Genomic DNA, 27,877 nt, shown 5'->3' with positions numbered 1-27,877 from the left:
TTTTCCTATTTGCACTGCTTGGCATTTCGTCAGATTTTCTTCCTTGACTATTCGGTCGTTTTATTTAGTAAAACATTTACAAGGTGCCGCTCAAATGGTTCAGTATCAACAGCAGCACATTTGCAGTTCTCTGCAGCCGTAGCACCTTTTAAAGAACTTGAAAAGTCGTGGAAAAAGGCACGCGAAAAGAGGGGCGTAGCTATATGAGGAACGAGGAGGTGCTGGCTTTAAATAAAGGGGAACCTCCGAGTGATGCAACTTCTCAAAGGCAAACCCAGCCTGGAGACACGGGTGGCTCTGCACACGGTAGGGGACTCATCCTTCACGATGTCCGGCCACATGCAGCCGAATGTTTGCGTTATAGTGTCTGTTTAATCTGCATCCAACAGGTTTATGCACATTTGGGCTGGTGTGCTTCATGATCTCGTTTAGGGTTAGTGATCTCGGCATGCGTCAGAAAGAGATGATGTAGGGCTGGGTGGTGCTGTAATCAAATGACAGGAGAGCCGATCGAGAGCGGGGTTCCCTCGGTGCGGATCGCCTTGCCTGTTTGTGGGGGTATTTCACGAAAAACACAATGAACTGAACTGAGCGCATCGCCATGCCTGTTGGGGGGTGGGGTGGGGTGGGGTGTAGTATATGACTGGATGGACACCGGGGTGACCTGACACATCGGATAATACAGCACAACACCCATCTCAGTCTTTTATATGTTAGCGAAATATATATATAACACACACACACACACACACCGTCCAAGCGGCAATGCGACCACACACAATTTCCTATACGAAACACGTGGCAGAAAGCCCTCCGGTCGGCTTCACGTAGCGCCGGACGGCGGCATCTCTCCGTAAATTTCTCCGGCGCCTCCGTGCTACCCAGGACTTTTCCTTTAATCGCCGCTGTCAGTTTCGCTCAAGCCATTTGCAATCCTTTGTGTGAATTTTGCATTGTATACAGTGAGCTTGGCTTTGCTCCAGATGTCGGAGCCGGGGCCAGATTCGGACGAAAGTCGCTTCAAGACCCGGAGCTGGATCCGGAGCTGGAGTCGACTTCTCCAACCACTTGCTTAAATACATTTTAAACCAGGGGTGGCCAATCTTACCCAGAAAGTGCCGGTGTGTGTGCAGGTTTTTGCTGCAACTCCCTAATTATATTATTAATTAGAGGACTGATTATTGACTCACTAGAAGCTTTAAAATGTGTGTCTTGCTCACTGGAATGTTTTTTGCTGTAATTATTGTTTAATAAAGTTTTGTGGTATACAGACCCATTAACTGCTATGCAGTTCAGGTTACAGGCCTTTTCTCATTGGTAATATAGATTGTGGCAACCCTGTAATAAAAAGTCTCCTGGAAGATGTATGTTTGTATGTAATACATATGTTGAAGCGTTGGACAAACCCAATGGTCCCACATAATGTCAGCTCTGTAGCAGCCTTATTTCTGGTGTAGCATCCAAGGCTGAGTAATGTGAGTATGTAGGACAGAGCAGTCAACCATTAAGAGGATTGGTCTCTGTTTTATTGCATAGCCATTGAAGGTGTCGTGTCCAGTAATGTATGAACTGCAAGCCCATGCAGGTCCTGCAGCTGCTGCTTCACAGTGATGAGAAATGACAGGTAATGATTGTAGAAGTTTACAGGCGTCAGTGTGACGTAGGTGTTTGGGGCTCCCTGTGGTGCGTGGCGCTGTGTGGGGTCTCTGGCTGCGTGAGTGTTACAGATTCAGGCTGTAGTGCTTTTGGCAGAGTGCTGCACGGCTTGGCGGTGTAGGGTGAGACGGAGCTCAGCCCAAGACAGATGAGGATAATGGAAGGGCACTGAGGTGCGTCCAAGACACAAAGGCCAGAGTGTGGCGGCGAGATGCCCCTGAGCAGCACGGCTTCCTGTCGGCTGCACTCTTATACGTTTCTGACGCTGTCCGGAAGTGAAGCACGCTTGGCGACGGAAGCAAAGGGATGCAGGCTGCGCTTGCCCTTCCTGCTCTTAGGTGCCGGTAGCTGCTTTGCGTACCTTTGCTCTGTCCCTTTGGTTTACTCTGAAGATGACCTTCAGATTCCAGCAGGTCACGTGTAGCAGTCTGACAGATGTTTCTGCTCTTAATACAAGACACACAAGGCAGGTCAGATCCTGGGTAGGGGGGGGGGGGGGGTCTATGTGTGGTGGAAATTTCCTGAGACTAAAATTAGGCTTAGAGTAAAAATGAGATGGTGGGGATTTATGCTCTGAAATTTAATATTTAGTAGTTTATGTGACACTGACAGCCTGGATGCACGTAAATCTAAATGCGCAAAGTGGGCTGAGCATGGAGAAGCAGTCAGCTTAAAGCGGCAGCCAGTGCCTTAGAGCGCAGCACTCTACTCTTTCCTGCAGACCGGGAAAGTGACAGCCAGCTAAACGCCATTTCCACTGTCCAAGCCAGCATTCGTGGATCAGGGCCAGAGTATACAAACCAGTATACAAACCAGTACAGGTTAGACTAGGAAATATTTAACACTGGAGCTCAGGAGATATGAGGTACTTTCACAAGTTGGAACACGCATCCCTGTGTGAAGTAGCATGGAAGTGTAAAGCCTTCAGCAGGAGATCCTGCAAGCCGGCTGTATGAGCTTCCTGAGCTTAATGATCATGAAAGGCTTGTTTTTCTAACTACTTACTTTTTAAATTTTGTCTGTTTTTATGCTGGTTATTCTTATACTAAGAGGTCAGGAATTTTCATCATGTCAGCTGTATACAGGTTGTGGTTTGTTGTCTGACATTGTATGCTTAACGACTTGGCTGTGTGTTTGTGTGTGTGTGTTTGAGGTCCAGATATACCTTACCTTGTGGAGACCAAATATCCCCACAACGTGATGAATATGTTTTTTTGATCTTTGATCTGGACCAGTTTCCTGGCAGAACTCAATTTAAAAAAATCCATGACTGCAATCAAAAAATTTTCCCCATAGAAATGAATGGAGAGTCTCCATAGATACAAATACAAATGTGTGTGTATGTCAGTTTCACCCTTTATTTCCATGGGCTCTCTTCCATCCCACCAGGTACCATACTTTTGGTACTTCCAGAAAGTACCGAAAGAACGGTACTTCAAGGTGTTAGTTTTCCATTGCCGTAAAAACTGGTACCAGCGCTGAATGACATCACAGTGCGAGGAGGGGGTATTTTGAACTGTATTTGAAAAATGGATGTAGCATATTAGAGGGCTGAACAATACGTGATATTAATACCAGCATGCAATTTTTCTATCACTAGACAGCTAGGAAACAGGCTATTTCTTACCTTCAATTCTGTACTGACATTATAGTGCCGCAAGTTCAAGTTTCGCTAAAACGTTTTTAATCTGTCATAGGAAAAAAAAAAAGATTCAATCTTAATGATTATTAATTTTCATGATATTCTAGAATATGTTCAGAAATGAGTTTAAAGCTTACCTCCGCTGCTTTTACATGAACACTTCATGTGTTCTCCGAGACTATTATAATCATTTTCATCCTTGCTGTTTAAATCACTCCTAGATGGATGTGTGAGAAACTTTTTTGTTTTATAAATACCCCAGTATTTATTAAAACAAAATCACATTGCAATATTTGAAACATTTCCAATACTGTGCTGTCATAGTATAGCACACACAAAAAAAATCGTCATGCCATCCTGACCTTGTATCTGTTCATCCCACCCTAAGCTTCACTCTCTTTATCCACACATCCATTATTATTACTTCTTCTTCTTTTTTTTTACTTCATTTATCATTATGTTCTGAGTTTGCGACTTTTGCGAAGGTGGCGTACCTGTATGTATTGTGTTTCAGAGGCAGGCTATTTGCATTAATAATTGACAAAGAAAGCATTTCAAGTGTCCGAAGTACCAAAGAAGTACCCCGGCTAGTTTGGTCCTTTAGGTATTGGAATTTTTGTTACTGGAAGTCAATGGAAAAGCGAAAGTACCATAAGTACCGTACCAAAACTGCCCCATGTCTGCCCAGACAAACCATTGTAAGATGTGACCTTGTTAGGTGAAATCAAATACATTATTCAGAGAGAGAGAGACAGAGAGAGATAGAGCGCATGGCTTAGGAAGAGATGCTCAAAATGAAACATTTTCGAGCATGATGCATGTTCATTATCTCCTGGGACAGTCTCGTAGTCCTATGCTGTTTGCATTAAAGGGGCCTTGAGACATTTAACATCCTGTTTAATGAGAAACAGCAGTGTGTGCTACTTCTCTAACCACATCACATAGACCCAAATCATGTTGTTGTTGTTTCCTTTTTTACGCAAAATGCTCTGTGTGGGGACAGCTGCACTCGTGAGGCACACAGAGCACCTTCCATGTCATGCTTTGCTTGTACTTGTTGCCCACGAACAATCCGGAAACAAAGGTCTGTCTGTTAGGAAGCTGTCCTCGAGTGCTGCAGCTGTGCTGATGGCCTTGGCCCGGCCCGGCCCGGCCCGGCCTGCCGTCTGCACCTGTTACTGGCAGCCGCGTTCCCAGTCATCCGTAAACGTGCCTCTGATCTGGCTGCTGTGTCATCTGACTGTACACGGTGACCGTGTGTCGCTCAGCACCACAGACTCAGGCTCTGCCAGTCTGAGGCCCGGTGACTTCGCAGCTGCTGACTGTGCGGGTACAGTGCCCCCTGAAGCAGAAGGCTGTGTATGACGCATGCCAATTACTGTGATGATGGCGGGCGGCCACGTTATCGACGTCAACCTGGCGACAGATTCCCGGGTCACACACACATCAGTTCAGACCTGGTGGTTCCAAAGTGCACTGCTTTGTGGGTCATCGTAAACCTCTAACAGCAGGATCAGGGTCACTGTCGCGGGTTTGTCCTCACCTGGTGTCTTGGTGCTGGGCCGGGCCGGTCATCGGGGCGCGATGGGAGGCTTTAGGGTTAGGGTCAGGAGGGGTGGGCGTTGGCTGGCTGGCTGCTTACACCATTATCAGGGGATCTCAGACTTGTAGGAGCACAGTAATCGTGTAGAAGCAGAGGGAGGGCAGGACTGGGGGGAGCTTACTGCGATGATGATGAGGATAGTTGTGCTGCAAGCAGGATTGGGTTCAGAGACGGGGGCTGGGGCTGTTTTGCGTGGCCCTTCCTCACTGGGAGCTTGCAGGGGCCATATACCCAGCTCTATCCTGAAATACAGGCTGGACTGGTCAACTGAAATCAGGCAGCCTATAGCTGCTTGCCCCCACCTCAGGGAGAAGTATTATCTGAGGTCCCCCCCCCCCCCCCCCCCATGAAGCTGGAAGGCACGGCAGTATGCTAACACCCTGCCTGACCTCATCATAATTCAGCAGCCTCAGTTAGCATCTGTCCTGTGGGAGTGTGGCTCCTCCTAGGCCTCTCTGCTTATATGTCCCATAGATTGTTGTCACTTTACTTGTTTTTCTTGCATGTGTAAGATCCTGCTTTTGTATGAGATGCAGTGCTAAATGGACCCTCTGAATGATGTGGCAAATACCCAGACCCTCTGAATGATGTGGCAAATACCCAGACCCTCTGAATGATTTGGTAAATACCCAGACCCTCTGAATGATGTGGCAAATACCCAGACCCTCTGAATGATGTGGCAAATACCCAGACCCTCTGAATGATTTGGTAAATACCCAGACCCTCTGAATGATGTGGCAAATACCCAGACCCTCTGAATGATGTGGCAAATACCCAGACCCTCTGAATGATGTGGCAAATACCCAGACCCTCTATACTTCCCTGACATGTCGCCAGCAGGGGCGCTGTTCTTCTCTCAGTTTTCTTTTGTGGTGCAATATATCTGTTGCAAGCTGCCCACCAGCCTGCATGCTGTCCAGGGTGTGCAGGGTGATAGGGACATAATCTTCACTGTTTCAAGATACAGAAGGAGGTCCCCCCCCCCCCCCACACACACGCATACACATACACGCATACACACACACGCATACACACACACGCATACACACACATGCATACACATACACGCATACACATACACGCATACATACTAAGTTAGTATAAAACCAACATTACAGTGTTTCACTGACTACTTGTTATAGGTTATCAAATCTGGTTTTCAAAAGTAGGTATGCTAGTATTTTTCAGACGTATTTGCGAACATGCTTCGTGGTCAGAATGCTCTGCCGTTCCTTCAGCTGTAGCTCGGAGTGACTGGCTGACTGTGTCCAGCCCCATATGTGAGCCGCCGTGTCTGAGAACACCGGGCCCCAGCCCCCCAGGACTGACAGCATTCCTGACACGATTAGCAGATGAAATCTCAGTATGACCAATGAAAAAAATACAAGCAGAATTACTGTCACATGTCCTCACAGCACAAGAAAGTCCCTGGTTTAACCAAGAACTACCACAAGCAGAAGCAGCGGGCTCTCACTGAAGAAACCTGGAGGGGGGGTGACTACGTGGGACACGGTGCACCCAGGAGGCAGACAGCAGAAGATAGCGACCTCCCCCCCTGCCGGCAGAGTCTGTCCCTGAGCGATGGAGGAGAAGCAAGCTATGGGAATGCTGGTAAGTCGCTATTAAGCTGTACATGGCACCAACGGCCGTGGGGGGGGGGGGGCAGCGGGCACACTGGTAAGTTGCCGTTTAGCCATACATGGCAATGACAGGCATGGGGGTTATTGGGTGTGCGGGTAAGCTGCTGTTTGGTCGTACACGGCAATGACGGACGTGCGGGTTATTGGGCGTGCGGGTAAGATGCTGTTTGGTCGTACACGGCAATGACGGACTTGCGGGTTATTGGGCGTGCGGGTAAGATGCTGTTTGGTCGTACACGGCAATGACGGACGTGCGGGTTATTGGGCGTGCGGGTAAGATGCTGTTTGGTCGTACACGGCAATGACGGACGTGCGGGTTATTGGGCGTGCGGGTAAGATGCTGTTTGGTCGTACACGGCAATGACGGACGTGCGGGTTATTGGGCGTGCGGGTAAGATGCTGTTTGGTCGTACACGGCAATGACGGACGTGCGGGTTATTGGGCGTGCGGGTAAGATGCTGTTTGGTCGTACATGGCAATGACGGGTGTGCGGGTAAGATGCTGTTTGGTCGTACAGGGTAATGACAGGTATGGGGGTTATTGGGCGTGCGGGTAAGCTGCTGTTTTGCTGCACACAGCACTGACAGGTTTGGGGGATTCTGAGTTCCTGGTCTCGACAGGGAACTTGTTTTAGCTCCTGGCCACTTTCGTGTGTTACTCTCCCACCACCCAACAGGAACTCAGACCTTAAAGCTAAGTAAGCAAAAAGCTCTTAAGGTTAAACTTCACTCATAATTTCATAGTAAACTACATCACCACCCCAAAATGATAACGGATTAACAAATTTATTTTGGTAGTTACTTACGGGATCATACACAGTCTCTGAAAATACGGAACAAACTGGGTCCCGTATTGTCTTAAAATCAGGCCAGCAGATCGATCTTTTGTTTTCACAGAATCAAAATGATGTAACGTTATTCCACTAATAAATGTGGGCAAGTTTCACCACCGGCACCAGTGACAAAAATATATTGGTTATCGATCAAATTTTCTGATGCACCAATTTGGAAATGCAAGCAAAAGAAATTCATTCATTCATTAATTTAATGTAACTGAGATACAATTTTTTTTTACTGCACTTCTATCTCTTGTCCCTGCATTTCTGTGTAACTCTTGCCGGTGTTTATAGTCAATCAATCAGCAAGTATATCACTATAATTTCCACCCAGTGGTTGCCAGTCAAGCGAAAAGTACCTACTCTGGAGTAGGAACTACAAAAAGGTTCAGGAACTATCTCTGAGGAACTACAATTGGGCCGAGTTCCTGTGGTGGGAAAGTGACAGAAGACAGTTCTTCAAACACAGCAGAAAAGTTCTTAAAAGTCCCGGTTCTTGAAAAAGGTCCTGGCTCCTGAATAAAGTTCCTGCGGTGGGAATGAGCCTGTGTCCTGCACCGGTTCTGTGGTCCATGTGGAATCCCTGGCTAATCTGGCACTGTTTCCTCAGAGAAAGCTGTGTGTGGTAATACCGAACCAGGAGTATTAGTGATGTGCCTGCAGTTTGTGTTTAAATGGTAATGCTATAGTAGCACGTGGATCCCTGCTGCCACTGCCAGGTCCGTTTTGAGCCTGACCCCCCAAGAGGTGTGTGAAGCTCTGGGAAGGTGGGAGTTTACTTTTGATGTAATAATGTCCACTTGGCTCTCGCAGTAATGTAGAACTGCGTATGAAGGGCAAGGTCAAAGGTCAATGCCAGATAACAATGCTCTTCTTCTGTGGCCCCACGGGATCATTCAGAAAGCAAGCTGGCAGCTCCCGCCTCCCTTTGTCTCTCTATGGCAGCTCACCGTGCCCAGGATTCCTCTGATTGGCTGTCTCTTTATGGCAGCTCACCGTGCCCAGGCTTCCTCTGATTGGCTGTCTCTTTATGGCGGCTCTTTGTGGCCAGGTTTCCCTGATTGGTTGTCGCTTTGTGGTGGCTCTTTGTGGCCAGGTTTCCTCTGATTGGCTGTATCTTTATGGCGGCTCTTTGTGGCCAGGTTTCCTCTGATTGGCTGTCTCTTTATGGCGGCTCTTTGTGGTCAGGTTTCCTCTGATTAGCTGTCTCTTTATGGCGGCGTTTCCTCTGATTAGCTGTCTCTTTATGGCGCCGTTTCCTCTGATTGGCTGTCTCTTTATGGCGGCTCTTTCTGGCCAGGATTCCTCTGATTGGCTGTCTCTTTATGGCGGCTCTTTGTGGCCAGGTTTCCTCTGATTGGCTGTCTCTTTATGGCGGCTCTTTCTGGCCAGGATTCCTCTGATTGGCTGTCTCTTTTCCAGAGACGCTCCTCAGCTCCTTGGGGGTTTTTCTGAAGGGAACACAATTTCTTCTGTAATTCCACCTTCTCCTGGTTTGGGGTGTATGAAGCCTCGCCTCCTGTTGTACCCAGTAATTTAAGACACCCCCCCCCCCCCACAACCTTGAGCCCCAGGGGCCCGCAATGCAGACAGCCAGTGCTCAGCAGGAGACGCAGATGCTCCGGTTTTCTCAGGGTATGTGTGGGGGCTGGTTATGTTCTGAGTATTGGGGGTTCCTTTGGGGGGTGGATGTTTACCCACATTGTTTGTATTTATTTGAAAGTTGTTTTGAAGAATAAATGAGGCTGTTTAGTGTAGCTGGGGGAGTGTTAGGGTGTAGGTTCGGTGGTGGGGGTTGTGGCTTGACTCGTCGCACCCCCCATTGAAGCTGAATGTTTTTCAGGGGTCCAGGGGCAGATCTCTGTTTACGCTGGAATTGCGGCTCCCCAAGGGGCCCGGGGACGCAGAGTCACTGCGGAGATGCTACAATAGGGGGCAAATGCCAGACACGTCCACTGCTGCGCCCCCTGAAAGGCGGCGCGGCAAAGGGCCATTCAGACACAGCCTCCAGGCGCATTTTCGGGAACCATTCAGGCTGAAAATGTCCGTTTTCAGTTTTCTGTCCCCTCACCCCGCTCTAAGGCCGTTACCCCCGCCTACACCCCCCCCAAGGAAGCGCGGCCCAGCACAAAAGAGCCTCTTTCTGAACCAGTTCTTAAAATTATGTACCTCCAATTAGCATCGCATTAGCCAATCACTAATTAAACCTTTTGAAGGTTTTCAAGTCGATCGTTAGAAGTAATAACAGTTAAAGTAAAATCTCTAAGCCCTAAATGTTCTATTCAGTGCATATTTGGGTAATTTGTCGTGGTTCAGTTGCAGTGACTCTGACTGAATGGGCTGGACCACTCTGGGCGGGGGGGCGTGCCCGGTTCTCAGGGTCCCTGCAGGCGACCTCACATCGTTTATCAGCCGTGCTCTGCCAAACGCCGGCTGTTCAGCTGAAAAAGCTCCACTACCTTTTCAAGTCTGGATTTACACCTTCTTTGACACTGAACTTCCTCCTTTCACAGCCCTTCTCAATGTGTATCATATCTTAAATTAATAAGATTGATTCAAACATAAAAGCTTCACTGAATGGATGCCCCCAAGCTCCGGTGTGCACCAGATGGCCATGCCTCAGTGCAGCACTGGGGGCTGGATGCTGTATGAGAAGTTTGTCTAGAATAGGGGTGGGCAGTCTTATCCGCAAAGGACCGGTGTGTATGCAGGTTTTTGGGATAACCTTTAGGTTAGCTGTTCAAACCCAGGTCTGAGGACTCTTCAGCCAATCAGACCTCTAATTAGGGAGTTTCAGCAAAAACCTGCATACACAGCAGCCCTTTCTGGATAAGATTGCCCATTCCTGGTCTAGAACATGGCAATTTCTAGATTTGTTGACCTACCTAGTCTAGATTCAGGGGCAGGGAGATAACGATAATCTTATTATGAAGTGGTCAAATTAACCATTCCATCTATTAAAAAGCACAAATGAAAGTGTTTTATCAGTTTTAACTGTTTAGCTTGTACTACTCTTGGCTCATTTGAGAAGAACCCAGGGACCCCGTATGCCAGGGCAGAGGCTGTGTGGGGTGTTGCTCCTGCTCTGTGGGCTTGGGCTTTGGCGACCCCATTTCTGCCCCAGGGGAATCCTCCCTGCATGCTATTTATAAACAGGCAACAGCTGGGCGGCCCACAGCCATGCTGTGGAGAGGAAGCATCACATTAACCCCAGAGTTTGATTCTGACTTCTTCAGCCTGTTCATGCCCATGTCTCTGACTTCTTTATCCAGTGTCCTCCCATGTCACTGACTCCTTCAGCAAGTGTCCTCCCATGTCTCTGACTCCTTCAGCCTGTTCACGTCCATGTCTCTGACTCCTTTAACCAATGTACTCCCATGTCTCTGACTCCTTTATCCAGTGTCCTCCCATGTCTCTGACTCCTTCAGTAAGTGTCCGCTCATGTCTCTGACTCCTTCAGAAAGAGTCCTCCAATGTCTCTGACTCCTTCAGTCTGTTCATGTCCATATTTGACTCCTTCAGCAAGTGTCCTCCCATGTCTCTGACTCCTTCAGCCTGTTCACATCCATGTCTCTGACTCCTTTAGCGTGTCCTCCCATGTCTCTGACTCCTTTAGCCAGTGTCCTCCCATGTTTCTGACTCCTTCAGTCAGTGTCCTCCCATGTCACTGACTCCTTTAGCCAGTGTCATCCCATGTCACTGATTCCTTCTGCAAGTGTCATCCCATGTCACTGATTCCTTCTGCAAGTGTCCTCTCATGTCTCTGACTCCTTCAGCAAGTGTCCTCCAATGTCTCTGACTCCTTCAGCCTGTTCACATCCATGTCTCTGACTCCTTTAGCCAGTGTCCTCCCATGTCTGATCATCATATTGTCTCCAACTGACCCTGAAGCTCTCAGCATAGTCTGTTCTCCACACACAAGGCTGGACCTCTCTCAGGAAAGATGGCTCCTCGTAGCTCCTCCTTACACCTTTCACAGTCAGATGCAGCAGTTGCAGCTGTGCTACATTGGTAACTGTGAGAGACAGTTGCCAGAGCATGAGACAGTGAAGTTGGGAGGTACTGTAAGTGGTCTCTAATGCACTCTTCTCCGTGGTCTCCATTGCGCTCCTCTCCACATGGTGCACTTGGCCAGGGTGTGCTGCCTAAAAGTGGACAGTGAAATGGATGCATGTTCAGGCAGCCAGTAATCTGTGAAAGTGGCATGTTTGGTCAGCAGTAGCAATGTAACCCCAAATTGAAGCCCCTTGTTTGATTTGTTAGGAAGCTGACTTGCACTGAATAAAAATCAGCTTCTTTAGGCATCTGGTGAAAATGCAGAAAGAGCACACTCTCAGTCACTTAGCACCCAGGTACGTGTGTGTATCTGTGTGTACCATCTCTCTGACGTCCACAGTATCCAGTGTCAGGTTTTGGTGGTGGAGGTGGTGCCTGGGCATTTCTGCAGGTTCTCATGAGGCCATGGGGTGACCTCTCACCCACATCCCCCACACAGGCTGGTCAGTGGCCGGGATCATGTTTCCTGCCTGCACTGGTGTCCATTGCAACCACTGCAACATCCCTCCCGCCACATAGGAAGCTCACACAGTGCAAACCACCTGGTTTGGGTTAGACATGGTGAAATCTGTGTGAGTTAGGGTTAGACATGGTGTAATCTTGGTTGGTTATGGTTAGACATGGTGTAATCTGGGTGAGTTAGGGATAGACATGGTATAATCCGTGTGGGTTATGGTTAGGTATAGTAAAATTTGTGGGGGCTGTGGTTAGATATGGTGAAATTGGCATGGGTTAGGGTTACCTTCAGCACCAACGTTATCTGCAGAAATAGGAAGCAGGATGAGGTGTGGAAAAAGACCCACTGGAGAGCTGTACATGACCAGTGTTTAAATCCGTCATTTACGATGCAGCTCAGACATGCACAGGATCTCATTTCAAGGTCCATGATGCACTGACATCTGTAAACCTAACAGGAGACTGCTGATAGGTCCAGACTGTTAACCCTCTTACCTGCAAAATTTGATAGGCAATGTTGATTCCCATGTTTTAACCAGAATCATTCCAGTGGAACCATCGTCACAATGCAGTATAAGGCAAAACACAGCACGATACATGATTGAGACGTGCGTATACGCAGGGACAGGACTCCCCGGAGTCCGCAGCTGGCTTCTTCCTCTGCGGCTCAGGCCCCTGAAGCGGGGTGGGAGGTCAGGCGGCAGGAGGGAGAGCCTTGGTGGTCCTGGTACAGTTGCTTGGAACAGGAGGAGGAAGAAGCAGTCAGAACACCGTGGATCTCCCATAGGCGGACAGCCGCTGGCTCGCCTGGCGCCGGTCCCCACGGCCACAGCACGGCGGCGCCCCCCACTTGGTATGCAGTTGGGTGATGGTGTGACAGCCTCTCCATTCACTGCTAGGTGCAGCGTGAAGCTGTGGACCTCTGCCCATCTGCCTTAGAATGGGGGTGTCAGTTGGGTGACGGGAGGAGGGGATGCCGGCAGCGCAGGCTGGAGAAAGGAGCGCAGAGTGATGGAGGGAGGCGGACGTGGAAGAGGGAGCCCCCTCAGGTGAAATGAGGTGCAAATAATTCAGGCATTAATCAAGGCTGAGTGAAAGGAGGGCGGAGCTCACTGCTGCTTGCTGCCTGCCTTCCTGTGTGAGCAAAAGAGAAGGTGTGAAAGGAGTTAGAGCAGAGGAGAGAGGGAACAAGGGAACAGGCGGCGCGGGAACGAAGGCATCGTCATACTCAACATGTTGAGGCCCGGCAGCGAGGAGGCCCACTCCGCTGAACAGGTCAGTCTGCAGTCCACTGCATTCCTCCGTGGAAGCACTCCAACCTTTCGGTTGCTTTCTCTCTGCCAGAATTTGGGTGGTATCAAAAACAAGCAAGGAAGAAGTTGTTTTGGGTTTTTTTTGGGTGGGCGGGTGGAAGGCTGGGGGGTGGATTTTTTGGGATGAGAGAGACCATCAAAGCCGTGTTTGTGTGGAGCTGCCTGGACGACGGTGCGAGGTCTCCAAAGAATTGAATTAATCAAGACGACCTATTGTTCGTGGGGCCGTATTTTTGGGCGATCGTTCAGAGGGTCCGTGACGACTCAATAGCCCCTGTAGCAGGCAAGCGGGGGGGCGCAGCTCCTTAAAAACCAGCCCACGTGTGGCAGAACTGAAAAGTTTTTCTAACTAATTGCAGTGGGAAGTTTTGGTTATGGTCGAGGCAGGGGGTGTGTGATGGTTTCCAAGGAGGTGGGCAGGCTGGCGGAGGCTGGGAGACTGAAGGAGACACAGGGAGAGGGAGAGTTTTCCGGAAGAAAGGGGCACTGGCTTCTATATATTCCTTTTCTTGGCCTTGACACTTGTCAGTTAGACAATAGCAGGGAAGATTTGTTTAAAATAAAATATATAGATATCCATTATGGCACTTTGTGGGCCCAGGATTCACGTGGCGAGTCAGGCTCTGCGCACACCTTTCTCTTATTGGCTGTAAGGGCTGGTAGCCGAATCACAAGCGTGAAGGTGCACGAGTCCAACTGCATCCAAGGCTGCGACTGAGGAACATGGGATTTGTAGCGGTAGGTAAACCTTAAAATGAAGCAGTAAGCGGCGGCGGAGCCAGCGGAGACCCCTGGAACTTGGCTAGTTAATCTCCTGATATACTCGTTTTTAAAAAAGTGTGGGGTGTCCAGGGACACACCATGGGACCTCCTTCATGCGGGAGATTTCATTGGTATTGAACATTTCATGGTTGTTAAGACTGATCTTTAAAGAATCTGGATATTGGGATTATGTTGCTTTACTGTGTGATCAGATTGAAATGATTTAACATTACTTTTCCCGGCTGTGGTGTGGTGGTAATATGAAGGCGAGATGGCAGTGATATAGCGATACAGGTCTGTCAGTCTGCAGTGAGTAAGCGCCTGAGATGGTGGTGTGTGCCTTTACATGCCAGGGCTCTCAGGACTGGCTACGATTTCTCCGGTCTCTAATACTAATGCACATATGAAACCGTGGGAGATTATGCGCACCTTCATGGTGAAGCAGATGTGGATTGGTGCCGAACTTCCCTGGCGGTGGCTTCCCACCTCCCCGGCTTTATGCTGCTCCCCAGTGGGTGGGGGTGGGGGGGGCATTCCGGTACACGCGGCCACATGCTCCAGCAGTCACCGCGCACGCTAGCCAGCACATCAGAGAGTAATAATTAGTAATAATGAATCCCTGAGCACAGTACCCCGCCAGGCTCTGCTAGAAGGCGCTATATAGGCTGTGCTTCCTCATAGATGTATGGCATTCTCATGGACTAAAGGCATGTTTAATTCATGGTTTTCATATTTTACTGAGGAAAAGTCTTATGATTACTCAGATTATTCATTATCGATATAATGTATATTGAATTGTATGTAATTTCAAGTGTTGGTTCTGCAGTTTGTATGAAAACAAATAGCCCCAGTCCAGAATTTCCATTTAACTGAATGAACCATTCTGTCCAAAGTGGACCCCAAATGCCTGTTCCCTGAATGATGAAGCGTAATGGCATGTGAGCTTGGCGCCGGCCCGTGAGGGCCCAGCTTGTGCAGGACGGGCCCTCGGGGGATTGTGCCGCGCGGCTGCACACCCAGCGCTACCTCCTAATCGGATGATCTGGGCCGGCGAGCACGCACTGTGGGCCTGCATATCGGACGGCGTACAGGAACGCAGCACCTTCTGATGGTCTGGAGGGCTCACACAGACAGCCACCCAGGTCTGCCATGAAAAACATTTGTTTTCTTTAGTGCTACAATAGACCACATAATGTGTGCAGCATCATAAATGTGGCGGGATTGCAGACCCCCCCCCCCCCCTCTATCTGCTGGGGGGGCCATGCTGCTGTCCCTCCTTTGAGGTGGTGGCTCTCAGGCTTTTCCCATTGTCATTGTCGGGCGGCCCCAGAAATCTTGGCAAAGGCGGGAGGAAGCTGAAGGAGACGCGGGCTGTTAGATCTGTGCCTGGCCAGCCCCCCTTTTTGGCTGCATGTGCCGGACGAGGTTCCCACAGGCCTGCGGTCACTTTCCTGAGGCCTGGCAGACCGCCTCAAACAGCCTCTGGTTGCACTCCTGTGGTTTGTTTTGCGCAGAGTCGAGTAGGAAGTGGGGGGGGGGGGGTGTGTGTGTGAAATGGAAGCAATGTTATGGGTGGGGGGGCATAGGGGACTTGTGTGTGGCCGGAATGTTCTCGGGCTGTTCTAAACACCTCACCTTTTGAGACGTTCTCCTGACGCCCAACTACGTGAGCTATGGGAAGGACATGCTAACTGCACACACAAGCATCCTCATGTGGCTATTAAATCGGCATGTGTGTGAATGCTTGTTTTATTGCTTGGAGACCTTGGGAGGGGGAGAAGTTTTGTACAGTCCACGGCTCTAAGCAGTACAAATGCGTAGCAAGTGGATGGATGTTTGTTTGTGTTGTATGAATCCCCATTGGTGAGCTTTGGTGGTTAAGGATCATAGTTTAATGAGAGTGAAAAGATCATTTTATAACAGGCGTTGTGGCATCAAGGTACATCACCCAATACAGTGAACATTATGAACTGTGTATGTTTCATTATACAAGCATTACAGGGGCATTATGGGAAGAGCTGTGAGGAGCTCCTCCCCCTATGTGTGAGGAGCTGGCCTGCTCTCCCTGTGTGAGGAGCTGGCCACTGGGCTGTTCTCCCTGTGTGTTAGGACCTGGCCACTGGGCTATTCTCTCTGTGTGTGAGGAGCCGGCCTGCTCTCCCTGTGTGTGAGGAGCCGGCCTGCTCACCCTGTGTGTGACGATCTGGCCTGCTCACCCTGTGCAGTACAGGTGTACTCAGAGAATGCCGATCTCTCAGCTAAAAAACACGTCAACACCTCTGAAGTGTGTATCTGTGGTCATGTGTATTTCACCTTGTGGGGACCGAATGTCCCCACATGCGTGTCTTTGGGGAACTGATGTCCCTCTGTGGGATTAATGTTTGAAGTGAGTCCCTGCCCTCTTCTGGGATGCTGAAAGTTTCACTTCCACTTCCATCAAGTTTGTCTAGTCCATGAGGCGCAGGTTCACATCTCCCTGGACCTCCCCCCCCCCCCCCCCCCCAGTTTCCCCCGAGGAGATGAGGGGAGCATGTGTGCAGCTTACATAAAGGGGCAGATGGGCCAGCGGACGGGGCAGATGGAAGCCACTGAGCTGGGAGTGTGGCCTGCCTGCCCACGCCTGTCCCATGAAGCGGACACTGAAAGCCACACACCTGTGCCTGTTAGGCTGGCAGCATTTGTGCTCCCACAAGGACAATAATGTCTGAAAAAAGGGACTTTGTAAGGGTTTTTTCTCAGTATTTAATGCTTCTGTTTCAAAGTCATTCAGTATGAAAGCAAGGAAAACTAAGTACCAAAACTTTTGGCCCATGACCTTTGGTATGGTTATAGGTTCCAACCATTTGGTGATGTTGTGCTCTAAGTGTGGTCTGAGGGTACAGTTCTGCGATGACCTGCCCCCCTGCACGTGCTCTGATGGTGATTGAGGCTATATTTCAGTGCAGTTGGGTGAATGCTAGCGAGTCAGGCTACACGCCAAGGAGATGGGGTCTCCCAGGAAGAGCCGAGAGCTGTAGGTGGGGCTGTGTCCGTGTCAAAGCCTCAAAGTGTCATGCAGACCTATGTGTGGGCAGGGGCTCAGAGGATTTAAGTCTGTCACACCAAGTGGAAACTGCACATCACACAGAGTCTTAAGCTTCTGGCTGAATACAGGATGTTTCTTCATGAGCGTGTTGTAATTTAGGGAAGCCTCTATCTGAGTGCTGAAAATCACATGGGGCTGAAAACGGATGCTGAAACACCCCCCTCCCCCTGCTCATGTGCTGCCTTACCCAGTGCTGCAGTCTCCCATGGTCCTCTCTGATTTTGCTGCCTTTCCCAGAGCTGGAGTCTCCCATGGTCCTCTCTGGTTCAGACATTTCATTCTCATTGTGACCACATACTACACAAGAGATTATGGAAGATGGATTAAATGTTTCTGAGGTTGGTTTGAATGTGTTGGTCAGTTGCGCTGGCTTTACATCACTGCATTCTAGGGTCTGTCACATCCCCAGGTTATAGTAAAGGTCATAATTAAGGCCATCTGATGTGAGCAGATGGAGAAAATCTGGCAGAGGCCAACTGTTGTGTGTTTATGTAATGAGTCTGATGATGGGGAAATGTCATTCAGTTGAGATGAGGTGAACCTAAAAAGGGGTGACTTTCGTTAACTAGATTTGTGTTCTCTCATTTTTGGGGATGATTACTTCTTCTGTGTGTTTATTCCTTCTAGTATCCTGCTGTAGGATACTGAAACCAAATTTTAGGTTTTGACTGCAGTAGTACATATGATCGCCGAAAAATACCTAAACAGATGGCAACAGAACTTTTATGAAACTTCTTGTCCTGATGAGAACAGAAACCACAAAGTACCAAAATTTGACGATTATGAGAAAGGTTTAAGAGGCCGTGTTTGTAAATCTTTAGTAATGTGAAATCTGATTCTCTTGTGTAAAGTATCACTCATGCAGTTGTACCAATCTGAGTGAGATTTCATACCACCCTATGCATAAGAATTGTTCTTGAGTATTTTGAAACATGGATGAGAAATGCCTGGATGTTTGATGTATAGTGAACTATGAAGCTCCCGGAAGCAGTGACTGAACTTCCATTTAGTCCACATATTTACTTGCCACTTAAGGTTCTCTCCTCATCATTGTCCTTGGGCTGTGTTTCAGAATGGAACTGTTCCTGGAGAATCCGTCAAAAAGGATGAAAACCTTAGAAGAGGAAACTGGGGGAACCAGATCGAGTTTGTTCTGACAAGTGTGGGTTATGCTGTAGGTCTTGGAAACGTCTGGAGGTTTCCCTACCTCTGCTACAGGAATGGAGGAGGTAGGATTTTCAAGTGGTATTTTCTGTGGGTAGCTGCTGTCTGTCAGACTTACAAATTGTCCAGCAGGTGCCAAGATAGTACACCCCTTTTCATGCACCTTCAGGCGTGGTCCCTTCCAGGCACCAAATCTTCTCCATGGCCTGGGCTTACAGTCTGGGTATAATGGTGGTTCATGAGTTCATGTCATGATTTAGGTTGGCCTAAGACCCAAAATCATGCACTTGGCTTTGCTGGGGCCCAAGCCAGGCTGCTCTGAGTGGCTAGACCATGGCTGGCAGAGGGGTTCTCACCTGTATTTCAGTCAGGACTGTGATGCAGGCTGCCACTGCCTGGACAATGAGCCAATCTGCTGTACTTCCATCAGGCACTCCCTGATCCCACAATAAACAACACAGTGTTGGCTCCTGTTGGGGAGTTCAGTACATCCGAAATAACACCTATAATCTGTTTGTAAAACATCTGGCTCTCTGCATTCCTCAAAATGTGCTGTTTCAGGTCCGAAAACCAGCAGAGTAAATGGGGTTCTAACAGGACACTGTGTGGTCCCCTCTGTTCCAGGTGCCTTCATGTTCCCATACTTCATCATGTTGGTGTTTTGTGGAATTCCTCTTTTCTTTCTGGAACTCTCCTTTGGTCAGTTTGCTAGCCTGGGCTGCTTAGGGGTCTGGAAGGTCAGCCCAATGTTCAAAGGTGAGTCCGCCCTTCAGCACTGCCTTGTATCCTACCACTTTGTGGTTCTTGGGGTACGTCGATACTGTATGGCACTTAGCTGCAGTGTCAGCCTACTTCTCACAGCTCTTCCCATAATGCCCCTGTAATGCCTGTATACTACTCACCTGATGTCACTCCCTTACAGGAGTAGGCTACGGCATGATGGTGGTGTCCACCTATATTGGCATCTACTACAATGTGGTGATCTGCATCGCATTCTACTACTTCTTCATGTCCATGACTAATCTGCTTCCTTGGACCTACTGCAACAACGCCTGGAACACACCCGACTGTAGTGGGGTGGCAGGTACTGGGCGGCTCAGTGCCAATGCATCCTTGGCTAACGTAACGGCCACAGCCACTGGTATGGTCTCCAGCATCACCGAGCTGGTTAACCGGACCAAGAGGACTAGCCCCAGTGAGGAATACTGGAGGTGAGGACACACTGGCATAGTGTGGCTTTGAGAACGTAAAGACAAACCTTGTGTAGAATATTAAAAGCCATACTTACATGTTAAATGCGGCTTAGATGTAAAACTATCATATGTCTTTGTGTCAAAGCAGAAGTACTTATTTGTCTTTTAACTCAATCTAATCATTGTACTCTGAAAAATGTTTTATTTGATGTTGGCTGGCTGTTAGACAGTGGTACCCACCAGGGAAGCACACTGTGCCCGTCTAAGGACAATGTCACAGATTTATGTTGTCAATGTGGCACCAAAAGGTTTTTTGTTACAGCAACAAGCCAAAATAATGCCATTGTGTCAGCCTTACTGTTCTGCTTTTCTAAAGTGTGTGACTGTTTTTCTAAGTCTTAAGGCACTGATGTTCGAGGGCTGTGTGAGACAATACATTGCTCTGTCCTCCTCATTTCCCTCTGCATCTGTGATCTCCCCACTGTTTCGGGTGCAAAAACATTGTGTTTGAATCAATCTGCTGCAGATATTACGTGCTGAACGTATCGGACGATATCGGAAATTTTGGGGAAGTGCGGCTTCCAATCCTGGGCTGCCTGGCCATCTCCTGGATTGTGGTGTTTCTTTGTCTTATCAGAGGAGTCAAATCCTCAGGAAAGGTGTGTAGAAAGTTCCGCACTCTGCTATGTCATCACAGACTGGGTTCAGGGCCTGGGTTTCTGACCAGATTCAGTCTGTGGTTTGTTCATTTAATGTTTGGCATCCTTCCAGTTCCTATAGAAGCTTGTTAGACTGTTGAAAGGTATAACTCAACTCTTTCCCGGAATAGGTGGTCTACTTCACAGCTACCTTCCCCTATGTGGTGCTGACCATCCTCTTCATCAGGGGCATCACCCTTGAGGGAGCCATCAACGGCATCAAATACTATTTGACCCCGCAGTGGCAGAAGATCCTGGATGCCAAGGTAGGTTTTATTAAATCCATGTTCATGTCTATGGTAAAAACTGAACCAGAGCAACCGTCAGTGACTAGCTGGGTATGCTGGTCAGTTCTGTGGTTAACCTAGTTAACACAGTGTTTGCTCTACCTGCCACAGGTGTGGGGAGATGCTGCCTCTCAGATCTTCTACTCCCTGGGGTGTGCTTGGGGTGGCCTGATCACTATGGCATCCTACAACAAATTCCACAATAACTGTTACAGGTAGCAGTCTGGGTGTCAGCGTGTCCCGCTGCCTATCTTTGCTTCATTAAGCTCATACATGTATTTAAGTAGCCATTAACTACTAATGTTCAGAAGTGGCCTGACTTTGTCCCTGCAGCACCACTCAGTGGTAAAACGTATGTAGAGCAGATAACAGGCTTCTTAGTGGCACAATTCTGTTCTTAGGTAATATGGTTAGTGGCATTGTTGAGAGACCTTTTCATGAATGTTGATCGAGTTGATTGAGTTTTATTATTACTTATTTCAGCCAATGAAATAGTGTCTAGTGTCTATATGGGCTCTACTCCGTGACGTGTAAATCAGATACATGTGTGACACCAGGGACAGCATCATCATCAGTGTCACCAATTGTGGCACGAGTGTCTACGCTGGCTTCGTCATCTTCTCCATACTGGGCTTCATGGCCCACCACCTGGGCGTGGATGTGTCCGAGGTGGCCGACCACGGGCCCGGCCTCGCCTTCGTGGCCTACCCAGAAGCCCTGACCCTGCTGCCCATCTCCCCGCTGTGGTCCCTGCTCTTCTTCTTCATGCTCATCCTCTTGGGTCTGGGCACACAGGTGCGCCCTCACCTTTCACTTACAGCTGAGGGTGGGGCTGCTTCTGTGAATCACTCCTCAATCTTTTCGGTTTCTGTGTTGTCAGTTTTGTTTGCTGGAAACCCTGGTTACAGCCATTGTGGATGAAATTGGATCAGACTGGATCATCAAGAACAAAACGGTGGTCACTCTAGGAGTGGCAATAATGGGATTTCTGCTGGGGGTTCCTCTGACAACACGGGTGAGGCAAACACACACTCTCACACTCACACACACTCTCACACATATGCACACACACAGACACGTTGAGTGCGCGTGCACACATACAGACACACACACACTCGCATACGCACACTCACACAGACACATGCACACACATACACATCTCATGCACGTACACACAGACAGACAGACACACATACAGCTGGCTCCCCCCCTATCTCCCTGCTATCGCTTACTCTGCCTATCCCTTGTACAGGCTGGCATCTACTGGCTGCTCCTCATGGATAATTATGCTGCTAGCTTCTCACTGGTCATCATCTCCTGTATCATGTGCATCTGCATCATGTATGTTTATGGTGAGTGTGGATGTGGAGCTGCAGGCTGGAAGAAGCAGCTTTTAGAACATGAATTTTGCCAGTGCCATGTATCTTGGCCTGATCTCTATAATTCATCTCATTTTAGGCCACAAAAGCTACTTCAAGGATGTTGAGATGATGTTGGGTTTCCCCCCTCCGATCTTCTTCAGGATCTGCTGGAGATTCATCTCTCCAGTCATCATAACGGTAAGCAGCAGGCAGATGAAGGTGGCTTAGAAATGTCTATTGGATGCTGACATCTTTGCTTTACAAAGATTTTGTGCTAGTTAAAAACTAGTCTGTACAGATGTGGCAGATTTTCCTATTTGCCCTGTTGACTTGGCATGGCGCCCGTCTGTCTGTTCCCAGTTCATCTTGATCTTTACGGTCATCCAGTACAAACCGATCACATACAATGAGTATGTGTTCCCGGACTGGTCTCTCATCATCGGCTTCTGCATGGCCGTGTCCTCTGTGATTTGCATACCACTCTACGGCATCTACAAAGTGGCCACTTCTGAAGGGGCCACCATGCTGGAGGTGAGTGCAGTCACACCACTAACGATCGGTCCCACACGCTCCTCATCACTGTGGCCAGTGAAAGCGGGCTTTGCAGTGTCCATGATCCTCGTATTTTTAATGTGACCCTCCCCCCAGCGGATCAAGTATGCTGTGAAGCCTGACAGGAGCTGGGGCCCAGCCTTGCAGGAGCACCGGATTGGGCGCTACGCTGGGGGGCCATGTGGAGCTGTGGAGACCTGCACTCTGAAGGAGGAGGGGAAGGAGAAGCAGGAGGAGATCAGGCTCTCCATCCAGGGGGCCGCCGGCCCCAGATGCAGCAGCAGTAGCCTGCCCTGCGCATAGGGCCCAAGTCCTGGGGAGACCAGGCGCGCTGGGGGCTCTTACATATTGTAGGGGCTCGTTATATCTCACCCGCAGACCGGTCTCCACCTTGGGTCTTCATTGTACACAGAATTTAACAATGCAGTTTTACTTTTTTTCATATACATGAAAATGTAGAAAGGTGCCATGCACACTGTACATCGCACAAAATGTAGGCCAGCGACATGCAAGGTCTTCTTTCCGAGGTGTGACAGAGGAGAGCTAGCTTCTGGTGGTCAGGGCCACTGATGCTGGCAGTTTAAGGCTGGAGACCAAATATTCTTCTCACTGCTGTTATTTTCCAGGTAGCGACACTCGTGTGTGTTTGCTTGTGATCCCTGGGCCTCTGGCGGCTCTCTCTCACTTGTCTCCCCGAACCAGCCGCTGTTTGGCACCAGGTGCTGTTTTGACGTGTCTAAATCTTGATTCGCTTTCATTTTGGCACAGCTCTCTGGTCGCAAGCCGGCAAGTTGAAGTTAATGCAGTTTTACCCTTAGTGTTATACTCTATAAACAGTGTTTTATGTTATGATAAAGTCTCACCGGAAGGTTAGTTGGTCTGGAAAACAATATGAATGAGTTTGGACTGCAACTTTCATAACATCTAGTTGGATTGGTTCTTCTCATGGCAATTCTCAGGGTCACAGCTTTTGTAACAGCTGCCCTGATTGGTCCTTCCCCTGCCCATTCTCAGGGTCCCAGCTTTGTAACAGCTGCCCTGACTTGTTCTTCCCAAGTCTGATCTCAGGAGAGAGCTGTCTCTCTAGCACAAGCAGCTTCCCCTGGCTGCAGTGAGAGATCCTGAGAGTCAAGTAGGAGCAGCCAGTGGCTCAAAGTAAAATGACTCAGTGTAGCTCAGGACCTAAGGTGCCGCTTCTGTAGGTCGTCCAGGCTTCCTTCTTTGTGAGATGTGAAAGGAAGCAGGAGATTTCTTCTTCTGAAGGTGAAGTCAAAGTCAGCCAGGACCTCTGTTACTAACAACCAGTATTAACTGCCATATTGCCAAAAATACAGCAACTAAATTTTCTCAAGTATAAGCGTAAAATTACAAAAAGTATTTCTGACTTGTGTTTTTCCAGAGGCTTTTTTAGGCAGATCACAGCAATAGGTTGTGTGACTGGACTTGGAATGGGAAGTGGGAAAGCTGTGTGGCCCTCTGTCAGGTGAGGGGTAAAGCTGACATCATTGAAAACACAGGTTAACATTTGTGGCATTTGTGTTTAGTTGTCTGTTCTTATAACTGTAGTGTTATTGTTCCCTTTTATTCTTATGTAACACAGAAGTTTATTTTTTGTGAAAAATAGAATCTCGAGTAATAAGAGAAATGTTCACCATTTCTCATTTGTGACTGATGGTGCATGTGTTTCCTTCTGGCTGCGTGAGAGGGGAGGCATAGAGGAACACTGGATTCAGGATGGTGAGTTGTCACTGAGAACAGCTGTCTTCAAAAGCCCCTCTAGTAATATAGGCAGGCCAGCCTGTCCCACTGAAGTATTATAGGAGTTTAGGCTTATTGCGTATGGTTACAGGTTGCGGTCAACTGACTGAGAATGACAAGGAAGGCTTACGCTTTACTGCACCTTGTAAGGTTTTGGTCAACAGAGCATAAAAGGCAACAGCAATATTCAGTCGCAGTTTTGTTAATTTTGTTTGCTGCTAGGGACAAGACACAGGCCACGCCAGGGCCCTCTTCAGAAGAAGCAACAGGAGGATAGATGTATAGATGGATGGATGGATGGATGGAAGCTTTTAGCTGCCTGTTCAGTTCATAACAGTAGCAGCATGTTTTTGTTTCATTCCATTTAGAATGAAACCTTATGGTATAAGAAATAAGTAAATATCTCAAGGTGCCATCTAGAACTCAGGGGACTAGTCAGTCTTGGGGACTTTTACTGGTTACTACTGGAGCCTAGCACTCAGTGACAGCTGTCATCTGCTGCTTGTTCCTGGTCCTGCTGATCGATCGGCCGTTTCTCCTACTCGCGGCTATTGGTGGTTCACGGGCCGGCATGGTGACAAAGCACCCTCACTCACGCCACTTTCATTAAGCAGACTGTCTTGTAGTTTACGATTAATCTGCCTGCTGTGTATTTGTTGTGTTTTTGTGCTGTTCGGGAGGGAAGTACTAGCGGGGGACCTGTAGTGAAGGTAATCCTTGGGGTTTTTGTTTAATTTACCGTGGATTTTGTGCCCCAGGCTGAATCTAGTTACTTGAGGATTTTATCTGTGCGTCGTATGTTCCATTATAGTCTGTATGTAACTGCTCATGTGTTTTTTTTCTAACAACCACAATCTACCTGCAAAATATATATGTATATATATTTTATTTACGCATAAAAACGCATTTGTGACAATTAACTATTCTAATCCAGATTCTTTGACACTACTTTTTCCAAGTTAAAAAAAATGCTGACATGAAATGTTTTGCCAAACGATAAAACATTGGAACAAGACTTGAACTAAAGGGGTAAAAGTTGTACTGTAAGGTGTTGGTCCTTGGTGCCGCACCAGATGGGGATGGGTTCACAGCTCATGAAGACCAACAGCCAGCAGGGTGACAGAGGAGGTGGGGAACCTTCAGCATGTCAATCCAAACCAAAGCTGGCGCGTGTCTGCTTCCCGGAGACTAGGGGGCGCTCTCAGCAGTCCCACTGTGCTGCCCCCATCACTGGCACTGATCTGGAACCCCTCTTTAGTTAAGTGTTGTGGAGATTCAGCTAACTGCACATATTGGATAAAAACTCACATGCACATGGTTTTTTTTTATACTACCACATTTTACACAATTTTGATAACTATTTAAAGAAATATGTGTAGATTTAATAAGTAACCAGTACATATGGCTAAAACTGTGATGTTTCCCAGTGACTTTCTTGAAAGCACTGATAGACATACTGAACTTGCAAATGTTCATACTGCTGCAGCACTTTAAAGTCATTTGTGTTCAACAGCAACAAAGATAATGAAGTCCTTTCAAAGGAAGGTGTGGCGCCGTGCCAGTGCACATTTACATCCGGGGACAGCGGGAAAAAGCACAAAAGAATCATTAGTAGCATCTAACCAGAGTTTTAGGGCCAAATGTCGTAGCAGATGTCTTTAGTCTTATGTGACCTGTATGTGTTAAACTGTTCAACTTCAAATGGTAAATAAAGTTCTATTTTAAAAATTGATCGCTTCTTTTTATTTGCATCATCTATCTTAGAAACTGGATGCTTAGAAGCCAGTTTGCAAGCGCCCATCTAATCGCAGGTACCGGGGCTGGTGTGTGGGTCTTTGAGTTATGCCTCTGTGGCTGTGATCGGACAGTTGCTGGCTCAGATTCAGGGCTAGCAGAGTGATTTCACCTTTTGGCCCATGAGCAAAGCCCTCGATCTCTGGGACTGGCTGACACTGCTCTCTCAATTGAACATTGTTTGGATTAGAGTGTCTGTTAAATAAATAAATGTAATGTCAATGCAATCTGAGTAAAAGAGAAACATTCATTACTGTATAAGTGTTTAAGGATGCCTTTTTAAGACATTTTATAAAAAGCCTATTAAACAGTATGTAAGCTATATATGGGAAAATAATATAAAAATAAAATTATGTGAGCATATAGGTTAAAATCTGATGCACACCGCATCTGTGAAACAGATGTAAAATGTTTGTAACCGATGGTGAATTTTGTAGGGTAAGGACCTTCACCAATGGCTGATTTCTCTCCTAACCCTAACCAAACCCCCTAACCCTCACCAGCGGACCCAGCAGCTGATAGATGCTTCACTGTCAAATGTCCACGTGCCATCAAGATATCCTGTGTGTCATCGAGGTCACCAGACACACTTAACATAGCATCTGGCCAAACAGTTACAGCATGCTTGATTAAACAATCAGTGCAGACAGCAGCCCGACACACTAACCAGTCACACCAGTGTATGACGTATATCAGGTGATACTGACCAGGCCGTCAGCCTGCAGCAGACGCAAACGTCTCACTGAAGATTGCCGCCTGCTGACGGGTCTTTGTATCACAGGTGGTGTAGGCAGGAACACACCAAGACGATGGTGCTGAGCAGGTGCGGCGTTGCTGTCGGGGCCCAGCAGGGGTGTGGAGAGGGGGCTCTGAAGCACGCCACGGCTAGGGGCCCTGCTCTGAAGGTCCTGGCACAGAGTCCAGGGGGCCGTTGTGCTGAGCTGCGTAGGCTCCAGGGCTGGGCTGCTCCTGGAGGGGGCGAAGTTGTCGTGGTTCGGCGGGGTTGTAGCGGACCTCGGTCCTCTGACGTCACCGAGCTGGGGGGTCACCAAAAAAGGCCGGGGGTGGCACGTCCAGCCAGCGGGCCTGAAAACAGAAACAGGAGGCAGCCGACAGCAGTGATGCTGGTGCTCACGTTCATGTTGATGGCTGCAGATGTTCTAACACAGTCATTAAGTGCTGATCTCTCGCATGGCACGCCCCCCCCCCCCCTCCATTGCATTGAAGAGAAAGAGACACCCACCGCATTGAGGTGCTGGCACCCTTCAGGTCCTCCTCAATGCGGCTCCTCACCCTCCGCAGCTCTGCAGATAGAAGGGCAATGATACATCCTGTCACTAAGTGTCCTGGTTTTCCAGTGAACCACTCGAGCTCTGCCCTGTCATGGTTCCGGACGGTTCGGGCACGGGAACGAGGCATGGTGCACAAGAAAGGGCGGACGACCCACTTGCAGCTCCAAGAACAAAAGGTTTTATTACTAATGACAGAAAAAACTACAAACACAAAGAAACCAAAAGGACCACGAGGGGTCAAAACTAAACAGGGAGGAATAAACTAGACTAAATAACACACATGGAAAAACTAACTAGAAAAGCAAGACACTAAAGTAAAAACCAAACATGGGGAAAACCAGAGACAAGGGTATACTATAGACAAACGTTGACATCAGAGACACGACGCAATGCACCAGCGGGGAACAGAACAAAGGCAGGAACTAATATACTATGGGGTAATGACTAACACAGGGCAGGTGAGGCTGATTAACAAAGACTAGGGAAACAGGACACAGGTGAAACCAATAACTCAAAGGAACTAAAAACAGGGAAACTAAGAACTAACCAAGGAAACCTAATCCAACACTAGGGAATTAAACAGGTAAAGACACAAGCAGGGGCACAAGGAACAAAACCAAAACCAACTACAAAATCAGACACAAGAACTCAAATGAAACACTAGGGAGCAAAATACAAAAACAGGAGGTGGGATTCAAACATAGGACAGAAGGGTACTCAGGACAGAAGG

At 48.2% G+C, this 27,877-nt stretch overlaps 2 protein-coding genes across 7 annotated transcripts in view; one reads left to right on the top strand and one right to left on the bottom strand.

Moving 5' to 3' along the window:
* The first annotated feature begins 14 nt into the window (after nt 1-14).
* slc6a9 (solute carrier family 6 member 9) lies at nt 15-25,793 on the top strand. 4 transcript variants are annotated; one of them, XM_023815947.2, is made up of 14 exons: nt 15-306; nt 6,317-6,512; nt 18,121-18,277; nt 18,837-18,968; nt 19,135-19,423; nt 19,932-20,064; nt 20,235-20,369; nt 20,502-20,605; nt 20,948-21,185; nt 21,271-21,405; nt 21,643-21,742; nt 21,849-21,949; nt 22,112-22,282; nt 22,400-25,793. In XM_023815947.2, the coding sequence occupies exons 2-14, from the start codon at nt 6,483-6,485 to the stop codon at nt 22,604-22,606; spliced, it is 1,932 nt and encodes a 643-aa protein (XP_023671715.1). In that variant the 5' UTR covers nt 15-306; nt 6,317-6,482; the 3' UTR covers nt 22,607-25,793. The 4 variants fall into 4 exon arrangements, with proteins under 4 accessions (XP_023671715.1, XP_072560191.1, XP_072560190.1 ...); XM_072704090.1 differs by lacking the exon at nt 15-306 and adding an exon at nt 1,520-1,624; XM_072704089.1 differs by lacking the exons at nt 15-306; nt 6,317-6,512 and adding an exon at nt 12,808-13,163.
* Nucleotides 24,931-27,877, bottom strand: part of ccdc24 (coiled-coil domain containing 24) — an 18,892-nt gene continuing 15,945 nt past the window's right edge. For all 3 annotated transcript variants that reach the window (XM_023815949.2, XM_072704091.1, XM_023815950.2), the window contains 2 exons: nt 27,099-27,159; nt 24,931-26,941 (listed from right to left, as the gene is read on the bottom strand). In XM_023815949.2, coding sequence (XP_023671717.2) covers nt 26,548-26,941; nt 27,099-27,159 — 455 coding nt within the window. In that variant the 3' untranslated portion in view covers nt 24,931-26,547. The remainder of the gene's footprint in view (nt 26,942-27,098; nt 27,160-27,877) is intronic.

Source organism: Paramormyrops kingsleyae, chromosome 21, assembly GCF_048594095.1.
Source record: "Paramormyrops kingsleyae isolate MSU_618 chromosome 21, PKINGS_0.4, whole genome shotgun sequence".
NCBI classification, from domain to species: Eukaryota; Metazoa; Chordata; class Actinopteri; order Osteoglossiformes; family Mormyridae; genus Paramormyrops; species Paramormyrops kingsleyae.
Note: the sequence above shows the minus strand (reverse complement) of the source record. Positions and strands in the feature narration are given on the sequence as shown.